A 15893-nucleotide genomic window follows, 5' to 3' on the forward strand; every position below is an offset into this window, starting at 1 on the left:
TACGCCATCAAAAGGAAAACATTTTTTTTTTTTACTTGAATCAGTTATAGAACCCATTGCCCTTTATGGTTGAGAGGTCTGGGGTCCGTTCACCAACATAGAATTCACAAAATTGATACTCGACAGACAGACAGACAGACAGACAGACAGACAGACAGACAGACAGACAGACAGACAGCTGTAGTCCCAGCAGTGACCAGCAGAGTGCACCCTTCCCCTGTTTCTAGCCCACTAGTGAGCAGACATTCGGGTCACTATAGAAGCCAGTGTTGTTTCCTCCTCCATGCTCTTACATTCAGGCCTCACAACCAGTTACCAGGCTGGATTCTAATTAAGACAACTGCTTGTGGGTTGTCAGGTTCAAAACGGTTTTCAACTCAATTCAGAGACTTAACCAGATCGTGTCTCATGGGTGTTATACCAAACCAGGTCTTCCCAACACAGACAGTAACGTCAGAGTTGGGCAGTCAGTGTTTCTCAACTCCCGTCCTGAAGGAGCCCCAACGTTCTTTTGTTGTCGCACCGGACAAACACACCTCATTTAACTAGTCATGGGCTTGATGATTAGTTGTTACCAGAATCAGGTGTGCTTGTGTGTGTCTACAACAAAACATTTGGGAAATACAACAGTGGCAGGTCCAGACACGAGATGACAGAGGAGAAACTAAAATCATTTTTACATTTCAGTTATTTAGCAGACGCCTTGCTCAAGGACACGTCAACAGATTCTTCACAGTCGGCTCGAGGATTCGAACCAGCAACCTTTCGGTTACTGGCCCAATAATGCTCTTAACGACTAGTCTACCTGCCGCAAAGTACAGTAGCCTGTATTACAAAATAGATAAAAACATTTTCTTCAGCTTATTCCAGGACATTTTCTTTAGGTTAGCAGTCTAATGCAGTGGTTTTCAAACCTCTCCTTGGACACCCCCAGACGTTTCACAACTTTGTTGTATTCATCAACCAGCTCACCTGATTCGCCTATTCAAAGGCTTGATGATTGGTTGACTAGTTGAATCAGGTGTACTAGCTGTGGAATAGCTACAATACATGGAATGAGTGGCGGCACCCGAGGAGAGGTTTCAGAACCACTCATCTGATAGGTGTAGTAATGGTACTCTATTCCCCCTAGGCCCATAGGGTTCTGGTCTGAAGGGTACTGTATTCCCCCTAGGCCCATAGAGTTCTGGTCTGAATGGTACTCTATTCCCCCTAGGCCCATAGGGTTCTGGTCTGAATGGTACTCTATTCCCCCTAGGCCCATAGGGTTCTGGTCTGAATGGTACTCTATTCCCCCTAGGCCCATAGGGTTCTGGTCTGAATGGTACTCTATTCCCCCTAGGCCCATAGAGTTCTGGTCTGAAGGGTACTCTATTCCCCCTAGGCCCATAGGGTTCTGGTCTGAATGGTACTTTATTCCCCCTAGGCCCATAGGGTTCTGGTCTGAATGGTACTCTATTCCCCCTAGGTAGATTAAATGTGTCTTACTGATTGGTTCTCAGAAAGGCTTCTGTCAGTCTGGACCTGTCAGACATATTTAGACAACTAACCAGTAATACACCAGTCTTACAGGGTACTGGTTAGGGTCCAGACTGACAGAAGCGGTTCTGAGAATCAGTCTTACAAGGTACTGGTTAGGGTCCACACTGACAGAAGCGGTTCTGAGAATCAGTCTTACAGGGTACTGGTTCACAGAGAATTCACCCAACAAAGGACGACATAAGAAACTTAACCATATCCTTCTTTAGTGTGTGTGTGTGTGTGTGTGTGTGTGTGTGTGTGTGTGTGTGTGTGTGTTATAAGCCTCTGGTTGTAAGAAGATCAGGTTTAAGTAGCGTCTGTTAGTATTTACTGAAGATTGACACGCACACATTCTGAGAGAGAGCGAGAGAGAGACAGACAGAGCGAGAGCGAGACAGACAGAGCGAGCGAGCCAGACAGAGCGAGACAGACAGACAGAGCGAGACAGACAGACAGACAGACAGACAGAAGCGAGTGAGACAGACAGACAGAGCGAGCGAGACAGACAGACAGAGCGAGCGAGCGAGACAGACAGAGCGAGCGAGACAGACAGAGCGAGCTGGCATTTAATGGTTTTGTTTACACGTTAATGTTGCTTTCGTTATTTCCGGCACGTTATCGTTAGTTTCGTTGTTTTCGGCATTCATCATGGTTTGCCTGGCACACGCGTTTCGTCAGCACGCGTACTCTACACGCGATTTTGCTCTGCTATTCATCGGGCACTTCGGTTTTGGCACGCGCATCACATCAGCATATCGCTATTTATCACATCACATCGGGTTATTTTGTTGCCTGCTCACATCAAGCACTACATCGTTGGTTTTGTTTCAAGTATCAAGCATCATACCTGTTTCACACGCATTTGCCTGCTTCATCACACACGTTATTTCCACTTCACGTTATCATATTTTGTTTCCGGCACGCTATTTCGCTATTACACGCCATCGGCACGCTATTATTGCTCGCCTGCTCGCCATCGCTATTCGGCACACTGTTATTCGCTATTTCGCCATCGCCATCGTTATTCGCCATCAGCATCAGCATCATTCTTGCTCGCCACGCCATCGCTATTGTTTCGCATCGCCATCGCTATTTTTCCGTTTCATCGCTAATCTTGCCTGTTTCATCGCCATCGTTATTTCGTTTCGGCATCGCCATCATATTCATGTTTGCCCGGCATCAAGATCTGTTCAAGCACGCATCGTGCCTGCTGCTCATCCCCGTCTGCCTGCTCAAGCACGTTACTATTCGTTTCGCCATCACACTATCTGCCTGCTCACATCACACGTTATCTGCTTCATCAAGCATCAGTTATTCTTGTTTTACATCAATATTCCGTTCTGCCCGTTCCAAGACGCTATCTGCTCACGCCATCGCTATCTGCCTGCTCTGCCTGCTATCGTTATTCCGTTCATCACATCGCTATTCTGCCTGCCATCAAGTGCCTGCTTCAAACAACGTTATCTGTTCGGTTATCTATCTGTTCACATCGCTATCTTTGCCGGTTCGCCATCGCCATTCGTTCATCATTCAGCCCGTTCATCGTTATCTGCCCGGTTCACACCGCCATTCGGTTCGTTCATCGCCATTTACTCCGCCCTCGCACTGCCATTCGCCATCATATTCCGTTCACACCGTTATTCCGTTCGTTTATTCAAGATCGTTATTCACATTAATCGCTATTCGTTTGTCGCCATCGCTATTCGTTTTTGCTCACATCATATTGGTTTTTGTTTTGACTGTTATTATTGTCTGCTATTTGCCACTTGCCTGCCACGCCATCATATGCCTGCTCGCCACTTCCGCCATCGCCATTCCGCCATCGCACATCGCCATCGTTATTCGTTCGCCATCGCCAATGCTAATCGTTATTCAGCCCGCCATCACACGCTATCTTTTGCCCGCCTCATCAAGCATATTCGCTCGTTCTGCATCGCTATTATCTTTTTGCTCTGCTCCATCAGCATGGCCTGCTATTCCATATCAATATTTGCCATCACATCGCTATTCGGCTCACATCGCACGTTGTTCGTTAATGCTAACGTTATTCGCCTGAACACCGCCACTTGGTTTCGTTATCACATCACAATCATGCCTGTTTCGGCACGCCACCGGTTTTCGTTTCACACGCCATCAAGGTCTGCTCTTTGCCATCACATCGCCAGCCTGCTCGCCACCCTCACACCGCTACCGTCGCCATCGCCACCGCTTGCTCACGCCGTACTGCCCGCCCCCGCATCGTTGCCGCACTGGTTGCGCCCGCATTCACTGCCTACCTCGCCCGCCGAGTTTGTCACACGCCATCTTCTCGTCGCCCCCTCTCGTTTCGCACAGTTTCCCGCCACGCCTTCACTTAATGACGGCCCAGAAAACGAAACGACAGCACGAGAGCGAGACAGACAGAGAGAGCGAGCGAAACAGACAGACAGACAGACAGACAGAGCGAGACAGACAGAGAGAGCGAGCGAAACGGACAGACAGAGAGAGCGAGACAGACAGAGAGAGCGAGCGAGAGACAGAGAGAGCGAGCGAGACAGACAGAGAGAGCGAGCGAGACAGACAGAGAGAGCGAGCGAGACAGACAGAGAGAGCGAGCGAGACAGACAGAGAGAGCGAGACAGGCAGAGAGAGCGAGACAGGCAGAGAGAGCGAGACAGGCAGAGAGAGCGAGACAGGCAGAGAGAGCGAGCGAGCGAGACAGGCAGAGAGAGCGAGACAGGCAGAGAGAGCGAGACAGGCAGAGAGAGCGAGACAGGCAGAGAGGGACAGAGAGAGCGAGACAGGCAGAGAGGGACAGAGAGAGCGAGACAGGCAGAGAGGGACAGAGAGAGCGAGACAGGCAGAGAGAGCGAGTGAGAGACAGAGAGAGCGAGCGAGACAGACAGAGAGAGCGAGCGAGACAGACAGAGAGAGCGAGACAGACAGAGAGAGAGACAGACAGAGAGACAGACAGAGAGAGAGACAGACAGAGAGAGCGAGCGAGACAGGCAGAGAGAGACAGACAGAGAGAGACAGACAGAGAGAGAGACAGACAGAGAGAGAGACAGACAGACAGAGAGACAGACAGAGAGAGAGACAGACAGACAGAGAGAGAGACAGAGAGAGAGAGAGAGACGGAGAGTGAAAGAAAGAGCGAGAGAGAGAGACAGAGGGTAGCAGTGGTTTGTGTGGTTGTTGCTATGGTAGCGTTGCCAGCTTCCCCTGGCATCCCCTTACTGCCAAAACAACAGATAAGACACACACACACTCTCTCTCTCACACACACACACAGAGGCGTTAATTAGGGCGTCTCTTAAGGAGCCACTAAAGACCCTGTGAAAAATGAACGCTCATTTGAGAGGTCATTAATTTGCACAGTTATGCAAATTAGGTGGCAATTACAGCGTCGTTCCCTGGATCAGCTCACATTTATAATCACACAATGAGGGATATGACAGCATCCACATCTGGCAACCGGCCAGTCTACAATATACACACAGAGACACACAGTCTACAATATACACACAGAGACACACAGTCTACAATATACACACAGCGACACACAGTCTACAATATACACACAGAGACACACAGTCTACAATATACACGCAGACTACAATATACACACAGAGACACACAGTCTACAATATACAGTCGTGGCCAAAAGTTTTGAGAATGACACAAATATTCATTTTCACAAAGTCTGCTGCCTCAGTTTGTATGATGGCAATTTGCATATACTCCAGAATGTTATGAAGAGTGATCAGATGAATTGCAATTAATTGCAAAGTCCCTCTTTGCCATGTAAATGAATTGAATCCCCCAAAAACATTTCCACTGCATTTCAGCCCTGCCACAAAAGGACCAGCTGACATCATGTCAGTGATTCTCTCGTTAACACAGGTGTGAGTGTTGACGAGGACAAGGCTGGAGATCACTCTGTCATGCTGATTGAGTTTGAATAACAGACTGGAAGCTTTAAAAGGAGGGTGGTGCTTGGAATCATTGTTCTTCCTCTGTCAAACATGGTTACCTGCAAGGAAACACATGCCGTCATCATTGCTTTGCACAAAAAGGGCTTCACAGGCATTGATATTGCTGCCAGTAGGATTGCACCTAAATCAACCATTTATCGGATCATCAAGAACTTCAAGGAGAGCGGTTCAATTGTTGTGAAGAAGGCTTCAGGGCGCCCAAGAAAGTCCAGCAAGCGCCAGGACCGTCTCCTAAAGTTGATTCAGCTGCGGGATCGGGGCACCACCAGTATAGAGCTTGCTCAGGAATGGCAGTAGGCAGGTGTGAGTGCATCTGCACGCACAGTGAGGCGAAGACTTTGAGGATGGCCTGTTGTCAAGAAGGGCAGCAAAGAAGCCACTTCTCTCCAGGAAAAACATCAGGGACAGACTGATATTCTGCAAAAGGTACAGGGATTGGACTGCTGAGGACTGGGGTAAAGTCATTGTCTCTGATGAATCCCCTTTCCGATTGTTTGGGGCATCTGGAAAAAAGCTTTTCCGGAGAAGACAAGGTGAGTGCTACCATCAGTTCTGTGTCATGCCAACAGTAGAGCATCCTGAGACCATTCATGTGTGGGGTTGCTTCTCAGCCAAGGGAGTGGGCTCACTCACAATTTTGCCTAAGAACACCGCCATGAATAAAGAATCGTACCAACACATCCTCCGAGAGCAACTTCTCCCAACCATCCAGGAACTGTTTGGTGACTAACAATGCATTTTCCAGCATGATGGAGCACCTTGCCATAAGGCAAAAGTGATAACTAAGTGGCTCGGGGAACAAAACATTGATATTTTGGGTCCATGGCCAGGAAACTCCCCAGACATTAATCCCATTGAGAACTTGTGGTCAATCCTCAAGAGGCGGGTGGACAAACAAAAACCCACAAATTCTGACAAACTCCAAGCATTGATTATGCAAGAATGGGCTGCCATCAGTCAGGATGTGGCCCAGAAGTTAATTGACAGCATGCCAGGGCGGATTGCAGAGGTCTTGAAAAAGAAGGGTCAACATTGCAAATATTGACTCTTTGCATCAACTTCATGTAATTGTCAATAAAAGCCTTTGACACTAATTATACTTCAGTATTCCATAGTAACATCTGACAAAAGTATCTAAAGACACTGAAGCAGCAAACTTCGTGGAAATTAATATTCGTGTCATTCTCAACACTTTTGGCCACAACTGTACACACAGACGCACACAGTCTACATCAAATCAAATGTATTTATATAGCCCTTCTTACATCAGCTGATATCTCAAAGTGCTGTACAGAAACCCAGCCTAAAACCCCAAACAGCAAGCAATGCAGGTGTAGAAGCACGGTGGCTAGGAAAAACTCCCTAGAAAGGCCAGAACCTAGGAAGAAACCTAGAGAGGAACCAGGCTATGAGGGGTGGCCAGTCCTCTTCTGGCTGTGCCGGGTGGAGATTATAACAGAACATGGCCAAGATGTTCAAATGTTCATAAATGACCAGCATGGTCAAATAATAATAGTCACAGTGGTTGTAGAGGGTGCAACAGGTCAGCACCTCAGGAGTCAATGTCAGTTGGCTTTTCATAGCCGATCATTCATAGTATCTCTACCGCTCCTGCTGTCTCTAGAGAGTAGAAAAAAGCAGGTCTGGGACAGGTAGCACGTCCGGTGAACAGGTCATGATTCCATAGCCGGAGGCAGAACAGTTGAAACTGGAGCAGCAGCACGGCCACAATATACACACAGACACACAGTCTACAATATACACACAGACACACACACACAGTCTACAATATACACACACACACAGTCTACAATATACACACAGATACACACAGTCTACAATATACACACACGCATACAGACAGAGACAGGAGTCAGTACAAGAGCTAACCTCTGCTGGTTGCAGACCCAACCTGGCAATTAACAGCAAACAGCCCAATATGATAAATGACAATACAGTTACTGTAATTGTATAGGCCTTAGTGCTGAGTTACAGTTACTGTAATTGTATAGGCCTTAGTGCTGAGTTACAGTTACTGTAATTGTATAGGCCTTAGTGCTGAGTTACAGTTACTGTAATTGTATAGGCCTTAGTGCTGAGTTACAGTTACTGTAATTGTATAGGCCTTAGTGCTGAGTTACAGTTACTGTAATTGTATAGGCCTTAGTGCTGAGTTACAGTTACTGTAATTGTATAGGCCTTAGTGCTGAGTTACAGTTACTGTAATTGTATAGGCCTTAGTGCTGAGTTACAGTTACTGTAATTGTATAGGCCTTAGTGCTGAGTTACAGTTACTGTAATTGTATAGGCCTTAGTGCTGAGTTACAGTTACTGTAATTGTATAGGCCTTAGTGCTGAGTTACAGTTACTGTAATTGTATAGGCCTTAGTGCTGAGTTACAGTTACTGTAATTGTATAGGCCTTAGTGCTGAGTTACAGTTACTGTAATTGTATAGGCCTTAGTGCTGAGCTACAGTAACTGTAATTATAGACCTTAGTGCTGAGCTACAGTTACTGTAATTGTATAGGCCTTAGTGCCGAGCTAGTTACTGTAATTGTATAGGTCTTAGTGCCGAGTTAGTTACTGTAATTATAGGCCTTAGTGCGGAGTTAGTTACTGTAATTATAAGCCTTAGTGCGGAGTTACTTACTGTAATTGTATAGGTCTTAGTGCTTTCGTTTTTTAAAGCACTAATTGACTGTCGGCAAAAACTATTTTTTTATGTAAACTCAATGAGCAGTTTCTCTAGAGAAAGAATAAGATGAAGCCCAAACTGTGCGATGTAGTAGGGAGTTGTAGTTTCCGACAGGCCAATATTCTACATAGTTTAGCGCATAAAATGTGGTAATCTAACTACAATGACCATAATCCATTGCGCATCTACTTGTCCGGTCCGTGTTTGTTTTACGCCTGCTACGTCAGGTTAGTGTGGGGCAGACACCGAGATAGAGAAGAGATGGGCGATCCAGAGGGATCGAGAGCAGTTTCTTCACGACGTATCTCTACCTGATCTAAGTGATTGATAGTTGGTATTCAGCAGTCACAAAAGTATACCTTATTTACTTTGAAGAACTACTAAAATTGATTCTAGTGATTTTGCCAGACAGCATAGGCAGCAGCTCTATAGAGATGAGATGATGACTTGGAATTAAATAAAGTCATTAAATAAATAAAATATACACAACAATTTCAATATTGTATTAAAGTAATGTGAGTAAATGATGGTTAATAAGTGATCAGCAGTAATGGACAGTCACTACCATCATGGGACTTTTGTTAACGGTTCTATTCTGTGTTGTTACAGAATTCAACCCACATAATTATCTTAGACATTAAATGCACAATGCATTATCAAAACAAAAAAACATGATTCTTTTTTAATCATTGAACCGAAACAACTTCAAAAAGCTCTAATCGCTCAGCACTAGTAGGCCTATATCTGAAATTGGCAACCAAACATGGTTGCTACTACATTTTTCCCCAAATGAAACTCTCCTGTAACTGGGAACACCCAGGAAATTCACCTGGATCAGAAACTGGAAGTCTGCTGATACTGGGAACACCCAGGAAATGTCAATGGTCACAGCCCTGCCCCACACACCTTTGACAGATTAACTAGATTACTATATAATCCAACAACTCAATCCAAAGAAACACCTGTACATTAACTCACACACGCACACACACACACACACACACACACACACACACACACACACACACACACACACACACACACGCACGCACACACACACACACGTTGGTAGTGTGTAATAGCAAGTACAGGGCCTCCCGAGTGGCGCAGTGGTCTAAGGCACTGCATCTCAGTTGCTAGCTGTGCCCCTAGAGATCCTGGTTCGAGTCCAGGCTCTGTCGCAGCCGGTCACGACCGAGAGACCCATGGGGCGGCGCATCCGGGTTACGGGAGGGTTTGGCCAGCAGGGATGTTCTTGTCCCATCGCGCTCTAGCAACTCCTGTGGCGGGCCGGGCGCAGTGCACGCAGACACGGTCGCCAGGTGTACGGCGTTTCCTTCCGACACATTGGTGTGGCTGGCTTCCGGGTTAAGCGGCCATTGTATCAAGAAGCAATGCGGCTTTGGCAGGGTCGACCTTCGCCTCTCCCAAGTCGGTACTGGAGTTGCAGCGATGAGACAAGACTGTAACTACCAATTGGATACCACACTTAAAAAATTTAATAAAAAAATAATACATCAAAGTAATAGCAAGTACAGTAACGTCTGCACTGATTTCATGTTAGTGTGTGGATGTGCGTTTACAATGATTTGAAATGGCGGTGAGGGTGTGATATGGTTTATCAGCCTGTGTGTGTGTCACATGGCTCAACTTAACAGACAGGAGGATCCCCCCCGTTTCTTGGGAGAGCGGAAGTATTAACTGAGATTAGAGCTTACACAGAAATCCCCTCCTTCCATCCCTCCATTCATTCCATCTCCTCTCTTACGCCTGTCACTCGGATCATTCCATCATTCACTTGATCATAATCCCACTCCGCTAATAACTCAGGTAGAGAAAGAAAGAGACGAGAGGAAAGGTCAGAGAGAGGGAGGATAGACACTAACAGACGTGTTGCTGAGAGAGAGAGAGGGAGGATAGACACTAACAGACGTGTTGCTGAGAGAGAGAGAGGGAGGATAGACACTAACAGACGTGTTGCTGAGAGAGAGAGAGGGAGGATAGACACTAACAGACGTGTTGCTGAGAGAGAGAGAGGGAGGATAGACACTAACAGACGTGTTGCTGAGAGAGAGAGAGGGAGGATAGACACTAACAGACGTGTTGCTGAGAGAGAGAGAGGGAGGATAGACACTAACAGACGTGTTGCTGAGAGAGAGAGAGGGAGGATAGACACTAACAGACGTGTTGCTGAGAGAGAGAGAGGGAGGATAGACACTAACAGACGTGTTGCTGAGAGAGAGAGAGGGAGGATAGACACTAACAGACGTGTTGCTGAGAGAGAGAGAGGGAGGATAGACACTAACAGACGTGTTGCTGAGAGAGAGAGAGGGAGGATAGACACTAACAGACGTGTTGCTGAGAGAGAGAGAGGGAGGATAGACACTAACAGACGTGTTGCTGAGAGAGAGAGAGGGAGGATAGACACTAACAGACGTGTTGCTGAGAGAGAGGGAGGGAGGATAGACACTAACAGACGTGTTGCTGAGAGAGAGAGAGGGAGGATAGACACTAACAGACGTGTTGCTGAGAGAGAGAGAGGGAGGATAGACACTAACAGACGTGTTGCTGAGAGAGAGAGAGGGAGGATAGACACTAACAGACGTGTTGCTGAGAGAGAGAGAGGGAGGATAGACACTAACAGACGTGTTGCTGAGAGAGAGAGAGGGAGGATAGACACTAACAGACGTGTTGCTGAGAGAGAGAGAGGGAGGATAGACACTAACAGACGTGTTGCTGAGAGAGAGAGAGGGAGGATAGACACTAACAGACGTGTTGCTGAGAGAGAGAGAGGGAGGATAGACACTAACAGACGTGTTGCTGAGAGAGAGAGAGGGAGGATAGACACTAACAGACGTGTTGCTGAGAGAGAGAGAGGGAGGATAGACACTAACAGACGTGTTGCTGAGAGAGAGAGAGGGAGGATAGACACTAACAGACGTGTTGCTGAGAGAGAGAGAGGGAGGATAGACACTAACAGACGTGTTGCTGAGAGAGAGAGAGGGAGGATAGACACTAACAGACGTGTTGCTGAGAGAGAGAGAGGGAGGATAGACACTAACAGACGTGTTGCTGAGAGAGAGAGAGGGAGGATAGACACTAACAGACGTGTTGCTGAGACGAGAGGAAAGATCAGAGAGAGGGAGGATAGACACAAATGTGTTGCTGAGACGAGAGGAAAGATCAGAGAGAGAGAGAGAGAGGGAGGATAGACTAACAGACGTATTGCTGAGAAGAGAGGAAAGGTCAGAGAGAGAGAGAGAGAGAGGATAGACACTAACAGACGTGTTGCTGAGAAGAGAGGAAAGGTCAGAGAGAGAGAGAGGGAGGATAGACACTAACAGACGTGTTGCTGAGAAGAGAGGAAAGGTCAGAGAGAGAGAGAGGGAGGATAGACACTAACAGACGTGTTGCTGAGAAGAGAGGAAAGGTCAGAGAGAGAGAGAGGGAGGATAGACACTAACAGGCGTGTTGCTGAGAAGAGAGGAAAGGTCAGAGAGAGAGAGAGAGAGGGAGGATAGACACTAACAGACGTGTTGCTGAGAAGAGAGGAAAGGTCAGAGAGAGAGAGAGGATAGACACTAACAGGCGTGTTGCTGAGACAGCGAGGAAAGGTCAGAGAGAGAGAGAGGGAGGATAGACACTAACAGGCGTGTTGCTGAGAAGAGAGGAAAGGTCAGAGAGAGAGAGAGGATAGACACTAACAGGCGTGTTGCTGAGACAGCGAGGAAAGGTCAGAGAGAGAGAGAGGGAGGATAGACACTAACAGGCGTGTTGCTGAGACAGAGAGGAAGGATAGACACTAACAGGCGTGTTGCTGAGACGAGAGGAAAGATCAGAGAGAGAGAGAGGGAGGATAGACACTAACAGACGTGTTACTGAGACGAGAGGAAAGATCAGAGAGAGAGAGAGGGAGGATAGACACTAACAGACGTGTTACTGAGACGAGAGGAAAGATCAGAGACAGAGAGAGGGAAGATAGACACTAACAGACGTGTTGCTGAGACGAGAGGACAGGTCAGAGAGAGAGAGAAAGAGGGAGGATAGACTAACAGACGTGTTGCTGAGAAGAGAGGAAAGATCAGAGAGAGAGAGAGAGGGAAGATAGACACTAACAGGCGTGTTGCTGAGACGAGAGGAAAGATCAGAGAGAGAGAGAGAGAGGGAGGATAGACTAACAGACGTGTTGCTGAGAAGAGAGGAAAGATCAGAGAGAGAGAGAGAGGGAGGATAGACACTAACAGACGTGTTGCTGAGAAGAGAGGAAAGGTCAGAGAGAGAGAGAGGGAGGATAGACACTAACAGGCGTGTTGCTGAGACGAGAGGAAAGATCAGAGAGAGAGAGAGAGGGAGGATAGACACTAACAGACGTGTTGCTGAGAAGAGAGGAAAGGTCAGAGAGAGAGAGAGGGAGGATAGACACTAACAGGCGTGTTGCTGAGAAGAGAGGAAAGGTCAGAGAGAGAGAGAGGGAGGATAGACACTAACAGGCGTGTTGCTCAGACAGCGAGAGAGGCAGGATAGACACTAACAGCCAGCCCAGCGTGTCGTCTGCACCCAGCCCAGCGTGTCGTCTGCACCCAGCCCAGCGTGTCGTCTGCACCCAGCCCAGCGTGTCGTCTGCACCCAGCCCAGCGAGTCGTCTGCACCCAGCCCAGCGTGTCGTCTGCACCCAGCCCAGCGTGTCGTCTGCACCCAGCCCAGCGTGTCGTCTGCACCCAGCCCAGCGAGTCGTCTGCACCCAGCCCAGCGAGTCGTCTGCACCCAGCCCAGCGTGTCGTCTGCACCCAGCCCAGCGTGTCGTCTGCACCCAGCCCAGCGTGTCGTCTGCACCCAGCCCAGCGTGTCGTCTGCACCCAGCCCAGCGTGTCGTCTGCACCCAGCCCAGCGTGTCGTCTGCACCCAGCCCAGCGTGTCGTCTGCACCCAGCCCAGCGTGTCGTCTGCACCCAGCCCAGCGTGTCGTCTGCACCCAGCCCAGCGTGTCGTCTGCACCCAGCCCAGCGTGTCGTCTGCACCCAGCCCAGCGTGTCGTCTGCACCCAGCCCAGCGTGTCGTCTGCACCCAGCCCAGCGTGTCGTCTGCACCCAGCCCAGCGAGTCGTCTGCACCCAGCCCAGCGAGTCGTCTGCACCCAGCCCAGCGAGTCGTCTGCACCCAGCCCAGCGAGTCGTCTGCACCCAGCCCAGCGTGTCGTCTGCACCCAGCCCAGCGTGTCGTCTGCACCCAGCCCAGCGTGTCGTCTGCACCCAGCCCAGCGAGTCGTCTGCACCCAGCCCAGCGTGTCGTCTGCACCCAGCCCAGTGTGTAGTCTGCACCCAGCCCAGCGAGTCGTCTGCACCCAGCCCAGCGTGTAGTCTGCACCCAGCCCAGTGTGTAGTCTGCACCCAGCCCAGCACAAAAAGCAAGAAGGAAAAAGGAGAGAACTTGCAAACGGAAACAGACAGAGACAGAGAGGAGGATGATGAAAGAGAAACAGAGAGAGGGACAGAAAGAGAGGATGGGGAACCAGGTCCCATTAGTTTTAATTAATCCTTAATTAGTATGGATTATGGTCCAGCCTCCCAGACTGCCCACCACACACACGTCCACGTTTCAGACAGACACACACGTCCACGCATTTGTCTGAAACGTAGACGTGTGTATGTGTGTGTGTGTGTGTGTCTGTCTGAAACATGGACGCGAGACAGACAGAGAGACAGACACACACACACACACACACACACACACACACACACGTCTACGTTTCAGACACACACGTCTACGTTTCAGACACACACGTCTACGTTTCAGACACACACACGTCTACGTTTCAGACACACACACGTCTACGTTTCAGACACACACGTCTACGTTTCAGACACACACTGTGCGAACACATTCACACACACATTTCTACCTTTCTAATACACAGGCTGCCACTGTACAACACACACACACTGAGTTAATAACTCCACTGTATTACTTTTCTATAAACCAGCTTCATGCCACTGTGATCCAGCAGTGTAGGCTATTACCAGATACCACCAGGTGTAGGCCAAAGCCAGGGCAGCGGGTGAGCCCCCCCCCCCCAGTGAGAGTTGGTGGGGAGGAGGCCAGGCTGACAGGGGTCTGGAGCATATCACCAGTCTGCCAATCCACAGACACAGTCATTACTGCCTCTCCCTCCATCTCATCAATCAATCTGTCGCCCTCTTTCTCTCCCTCCCACTTTTTCTGGCCATTTTCTTTTATTTCCCCTTTACCCATTTTCTCCATTGCTCTTATTTCCCTTTGTCTAATTCCAAATGCTCTCTCTCTCCTCCCTCCCTCTCTCCCTCCCTCCTCAGAAAAGGACAGGAAAACAGATAGAAATAGTCAGAGAGAGAGAGAGAGAGAGAGAGAGAGAGAGAGAGAGAGAGAGAGAGAGAGAGACCCTGTGTTGTTCTGTTAGACTGTCATGGTTATTTATACTAGTTCTAACTTGGGACAGAAAGGAAGGGAAGGAAAGAAGGTCTAAAGGAGAGAGGAAAACGAGAGAGAGGACAAGAGACGTGGTGAAACCAGAGGTGAAAAGGGGAGGAATAAAGATAAATATTTAGGACATTATGAAATCTGAAAGCGAGAGTGTGACAGAATGAGAAGATAAAGGGGGATGAAAGATAGCAGGAATGGAGAGTACCTGGCATGTGTTTCAGATGATAATGATTACACTGAAAATACCCCCCACTAACACTATCATTACCTAGATCTACCAACCCCCCTCTCATCTCTCTCTCCCTACCTCCCTCCCGCTCTCTCTCTCTCTCTCTCTGGACACAGAGTGCAAATGTGAAAATCAAAGTGAATGACATTAGGTAAATAAGACAGCTAGTTGCCTTGACAACCATAACCCCCTACTCTGCCTCGGGCCTCCCCCTTTGGACCAATCGGGAATGAGCAACGTCAGGTGATTGACATATCGTCATGGCAGCCAGTAGAGGATGCCTCTCATAATGTTTTCCATTATGAGATGCATCCTCTGCTGGGGGGGGATGCGTGAATGAAAGAAGGTGACATTAAAAAGCAAAGAGGACAGAGAAAGGGACTAAAATGAAATGGAAAGATAAGACCAGTTTCAGAGTCAGTTTCATTCAATGCAGTCGTATGGCTGTTGTTGATAGGGCTAGGGGAGGGCTGACTTCGGATCAGTGCTTAGGGAAACCCTGTAATGGAGCTATACCATGTAAACAATGTCAACCCCTTTGAGGAATAGCAGAGAAGAGTCAACCAAAACGCGACACACCACTACAGACACCCTGGTTCGAATCCAGACTGTATCACAAGCAGCCGTGATTGGGAGTCCCTTTGGGCGGTGTACAATTGGCCCAGCGTCGTCCAGGTTTGGCCGGTGTAGGCCATCATTGTAAATGAGAATTTGTTCTTAACTGACTTGCCGAGTTAAATAAAGGTTAAATAAAAAATGTAACAAAAGTCCCAAGACAAGAGTCAGATAGTAATGTGTAGTGTAGAGCAGTTATAATGCTCTGTTGTGTTGAAAAAAGGCTCTATACAATACATTTCTATCTGCGATGTTCAAAACATTTCTGAATATAACTCAAGACATCAGTGGTAGAACAGAGAATGGGATTGGCCGATCATAGAGGAAGTCGGGAACTGATTGGCTGGCTGGCTCACCTGTCTTTTCTTTGATCTCACACAGCACGCTGAAGAGGGCGGGCTTCA

At 48.1% G+C, this 15893-nt stretch overlaps 1 protein-coding gene across 3 annotated transcripts in view; it reads right to left on the reverse strand.

The window, feature by feature from the left end:
• LOC106564174 (pre-B-cell leukemia transcription factor 1) overlaps nt 1–15893 on the reverse strand; it is a 37887-nt gene that overhangs the window by 10309 nt on the left and 11685 nt on the right. For all 3 annotated transcript variants that reach the window (XR_006757866.1, XM_045690709.1, XM_045690708.1), the window contains exon 2: nt 15846–15893. This exon is cut by the window's right edge and continues 26 nt beyond it. Coding sequence is in view for 2 of the 3 variants with exons in the window: in XM_045690709.1 (XP_045546665.1) it covers nt 15846–15893 (48 nt within the window). In the remaining variant the exon portion in view is untranslated. The remainder of the gene's footprint in view (nt 1–15845) is intronic.

Source organism: Salmo salar, chromosome ssa12 (assembly GCF_905237065.1).
Source record: "Salmo salar chromosome ssa12, Ssal_v3.1, whole genome shotgun sequence".
Classification (NCBI taxonomy): domain Eukaryota; kingdom Metazoa; phylum Chordata; class Actinopteri; order Salmoniformes; family Salmonidae; genus Salmo; species Salmo salar.